General features: G+C 56.2%; 1 protein-coding gene across 1 annotated transcript in view; it reads right to left on the bottom strand.

The window, feature by feature from the left end:
- The window catches only part of LOC104511147 (tumor protein p73-like), a gene marked incomplete at its 3' end in the record, with an annotated part of 18,698 nt that extends 14,553 nt beyond the window's left edge, over positions 1 to 4,145 (bottom strand). The window contains exons 1-3 of the mRNA XM_010153637.1: positions 4,069 to 4,145; positions 2,489 to 2,584; positions 1,647 to 1,770 (exon numbers count right to left, since the gene is read on the bottom strand). Coding sequence (XP_010151939.1) covers positions 1,647 to 1,770; positions 2,489 to 2,584; positions 4,069 to 4,145 — 297 coding nt within the window. The remainder of the gene's footprint in view (positions 1 to 1,646; positions 1,771 to 2,488; positions 2,585 to 4,068) is intronic.
- Positions 4,146 to 4,357: the final 212 nt, after the last annotated feature.

Raw genomic sequence — 4,357 nt, forward strand, 5'->3', positions numbered from 1 at the left:
TAGATAGTGTTAGATGGCTAGGCAGATCTCTGGATGGAAAGATATGGATAGCTGTCTGTCTAGCGGGATAAATAGGGATAGATATCTGGTGTGACCAGGCAGATTTCTTCCCGAATCAAAGAACATGGGGGAACGGCGATTCCTTCAGCCGACCCCCACCACAGCAGGCTGCATCCTGAAGCAGATCAGCAGTTTGAAGAGTGCCATGGCGTACTTGGAAAGGCAGAAGCAGCGCTGCTCACCTCCCCACGCTGCTGTGCACCCGCAGACCCATGCACGAGGAGGTCAGCGTAGTGTTGTACGTCAAGCCTAAAGCGCTGCACAAACTACGGGTCCTGAAGTCGATGTTTCAAGTAAAAAGGGTGTCTGGGGAGGGAGGTTGTTCATATCTTTCATTACAGCAACTCCTCCCCAAGGACCTTGGGACGTTTTTTTTTCGGAGCAATGCAGTGCTGAGAGGGAGCATCACACCGACCAGAGCGTGCGGGTGAACTGATCACAGCCACTGAGCATCAGCACCAGTGCTGGGTGCCGCAGCACCCACTGCTTCCCGTGTGTCTGCTCTGGCACTGCCGAGCACCACGAGCAGCAGGTAGCATGGTGTTCCCGTGCCTTGCATCACATGATCCGGGCACTTACTTTCACCTGCCGTGCGTTTCGGTGCCGCGGCTCACCAGGAGCTCAGCGCAGCGCTCGGTTGCACGACGAGGCCAGTGTCAATATTTACTGCGGGCTCACAATCCCGAGGAAGGGCCAGGAGCCAGCTCTGCCCTGCCTGTGTGCAGCCGCGGTGCTCAGAACCCTGCAAGAAGCCGGGCTCGGCTTCCCTTACAGCAGGCACGAGAAGAAAGGCGACTGCAATCTCAGCGAGGGGCAACTCCCCAATTAGCACTGCCGTTCTCCCCGCCTCCCACCCCTCTGCCAGGCTCCTGCCCGCTGCTGCAGACAAAGGCCAGGAAAGGGAGGGAAAGCAAGCGAAAAGCGAGGGAAAAAGGGTCTGGGGGAGGGGATGCAAGCTGGCGAGGAGGGAAACGGCAGCTTTCTGGAGGGAGATGCTGCCAACAGCCGGCGCTGCTTCAGGGATGCTCCCAGGAGGCCACGCTGCTCGGGGCACTGAACACGCACAACACGGATGACTCGGGTGCCCACCACACTTTTCAAACCCTTTGCCTTAGACAGAGACACAGCAGCTTCTTGGAGGGAAGGGGAATGGCATGGCTCCTTGGGGACAGTGGTGGGAGCAGAGCTGGGAGCACGATGTGCCCCTCGAGCAGCGCTGCCTTGCCAGCGGCTTGCAAGCGGCTTTTGCTGCACACCACGTCAATCCTGGAGCAAATGATGCTCTCCTCATGCACTCGAGCTCCACCGCTGTTACAGCCCAGAGCCCCTCTGCTGCATGCAGCAATCTTGGCTATTAACAAGTAGCCATTATTTTCAGAACCATCCAGCTGCAAAGCTGCATCACAGTCATCGATCAGAGATTATCAGCCCCCACAAAAAATGACAGCAGCGCTGCGCCTGTAGTGCCTGTGCTCAGTTCTGACCCAGCAAGAATCCCGCTCCCCCCAGATTCCCCAGTCCACTGCAGGGAAAACTTGCGTGTGCGTGTGTTGCAGCTCCCATTCGTGCAGTCTGAGCGCACTCACCATGACCGAGTCGTTCATGCTCCTCATCTGGAAGACGTCCATCGTGACTTCCGTGCGGTTGGAGACCTCATTGCTGCCCGCATGGTTGGATGGAGGGAGATCGAAGTAGGTGCTGTCTGGCTCCCTGTGGAAAAGGTGTTGGCAGACAGTCAGCTTTCCAGCTCTCCAATGCAACCTGCACCATCAGCGCCCAGCAACCTGCGATTCCCGGGAACCTTGCTCCCTTTTCAACTTCTCCCTCCATCCTCTGCTTGTATTTGCATGTGGCAGAGCAGGCTTTGCTCAGGGAAACTTTGTTCTGGTGGGTAAAGCAAGCAGAAGAAAAAAACTTGGGAAGTTTTTCCTTCACCCACCTGTCACCTTGGGACATCCTTAAGTGAGAGGATACCAAGGAAGAAAAAGGATGAAATGAAGCCCAGCCCTTCTTTTCTTGATTAGAATGTGAGGCTCAAAGGCCAGAAGACTTGCAAAGGTCTTGCTGTGACTAGAAGATGTTTAATTTTAGAAAATACCCATTTTAATAAGGCAGCCACCAAGCCTCATGAACTCAGGAGTGAAGACCGACGAGTAAGAGCGCATCATGGAATCACAGAATCACAGAATGGTTTGGGTGGGAAGGGACCTTAAAGACCATCTAGTTCCACCCCCCTGCCATGGGCAGGGACACCTTCCACTAGCCCAGGTTGCTCCAAGCCTCGTCCAGCCTGGCCTTGGACACTTCCAGGGATGGGGCATCCTCCCAGCCTTGGTGCCAGTGTCCCCTGTCACACCCCAGCAATTGTCCCAGCTGAAAGGGGACCTTTGCTCTGGTCCTCACTGGCAAGTGTTCAACCACCACTTACAGCGTGCTCCAGAGGTGCTCAAACGTTGTGCCTTCATCAGCGGGTGATGACTGGGACATCTTCACAGTGGGGGAGTCTGACAGAGGATAAATCACTCTAGGGGCAAAGAGAAACAGCAAGGTTAGCATCGTCAGTGTGCCATCTCACGCCAGCAAAGCGGCCAGCAAATGGCAGGAAATTCCCACCTGGCTGCCACTGGCATGGCAGGGGGGCAGGGACAGGAGCCCCTCACCCTGGCAGCGGGCCGCAGGCAAGGAATGGCAGGCAGGAGGGGCGACCCCAGCTTAGCCTGCCCTGGGATGTGCCTCACCGAGAAAGAAACAGCTTGCACGGGAGAGAAGGTGACTGGAAACACCTTCACTGCAGAGCAGGGCTACAGGTAACACTAGAACTGCCACGCTGTCCCCTAAGTGTGGGATTGGTGGTGATGACGTCATGGGCCAGGGTTGTCACGGATCTGTGGGTATTTTGGAAGTGGCAGGGTGTTGGGATGTCAGCCCGTTTCAGCTGAGCACTGACTCAAGGCTCCTGTTTAAGACGGTTACAGCCTGGCTACAAACAGCTCCCCTGCCCGGGGGTGGGGGGGCTTCTCACAACTCTTCTGAGTAATTACTTTGGACCGGCTCCATTCAGCACAAGGCTTCGACTCCCCGGTTACGCACAGCAATACCGAACTCTCGAGTACCGGCTCCCTGAATCAAACCGAAACCCCAAGCGAGGCAGCAAAAACCCCCGACCCTGCAGCAAGAATCAGCCGAAGGCACCCTCGTTGCAGCCCCGGGGCCAGGCTGCGAGGTGTGGTCTCTGCTCCGGGGTGAGGAAATCCTCCTCCAGGCATCTGGGGAATACGGGAGAGGCATTTGTGTCCCTGAATCATTGCAGTGTCGCAGATTCGGGCCGCGGGCTGTACCCCATGGGCCGGTATATGAAACATCCTTGGCTGCTGCCGGCTCGGAGCAGGGTGTGCCAGGAAAGTGGGATTGCACTGGCAGGAGCTCAGGCATCCCCAGTTGCCAGTGGCCACTCAAACAACTTCGAAACGAGGCTGCCCCTGCTCGGTTTGGATGCAGCCCTTCAGCCCTGATCCTGGTTTGGCCATTTTAGGCACGGGGAAGTTTTTATCCCAGGAACATCGTTTGCCACCAGGCTAACATGTATTTCTCGGAAGCTCCGGTTGCAAATGCTCACAAATCCACAACAGCATGAAGACACCCAGACGTGCAAGTTTACAGTGAAGCCATGGCACAGATATCCTGTATCTCACTCGTTCAGCCATTAAAATGACCTTCCCACTTTAAGCAGCTTCCGAACATTATGGAATGGAATGTTATGCCCCCCAAGTAAGGCAAGGCAGGAATGTTGCCTCTGCTTTGCAGGCGGAAGCGTTGCAGGGAGAAAGCCGTTTACCCAGGGAAAGTCAGTGGGAAAGCCCATCCTTCCGCCAAAGCCTTCTGGTCCCTACTACAGAAACGTAACCAGAGTCATTCTCCACCCAACCATTCCTCTGGCCCCTGGACAACATTCCTTGGCCTATTTCAAGCTGAAGGAGCGTAGCTCAGCTCTCCCTCTGTGTCCAGCACCTCTCCGGCCCCAGCGGCAGATTTCGCGGAGCCATCTTGAGCCCCACGCTGACTTCCTCTGCTGTCAGCCCCGCCATGCCATCCTCCTCGTCCTCCCTCGCCCGCTCCCCAGCAGCAGCAGGACCGCTCCCCTGCCCCAGCTGACGTGGATACATCCCAGGCACCATCCGCCTGCTCCTCTTACCCACACCAGCGTCAGCATCTCGGTTCAACTCGGTACCGACATCTAATAGTGAAAACCTGAAAACTTCCTGCTTTTGGGGTTCGAGCCGCTTTCTAACTGAGTGAT

This window comes from Eurypyga helias, unplaced genomic scaffold (genome assembly GCF_000690775.1).
Source record: "Eurypyga helias isolate BGI_N326 unplaced genomic scaffold, ASM69077v1 scaffold22026, whole genome shotgun sequence".
Classification (NCBI taxonomy): Eukaryota; Metazoa; Chordata; class Aves; order Eurypygiformes; family Eurypygidae; genus Eurypyga; species Eurypyga helias.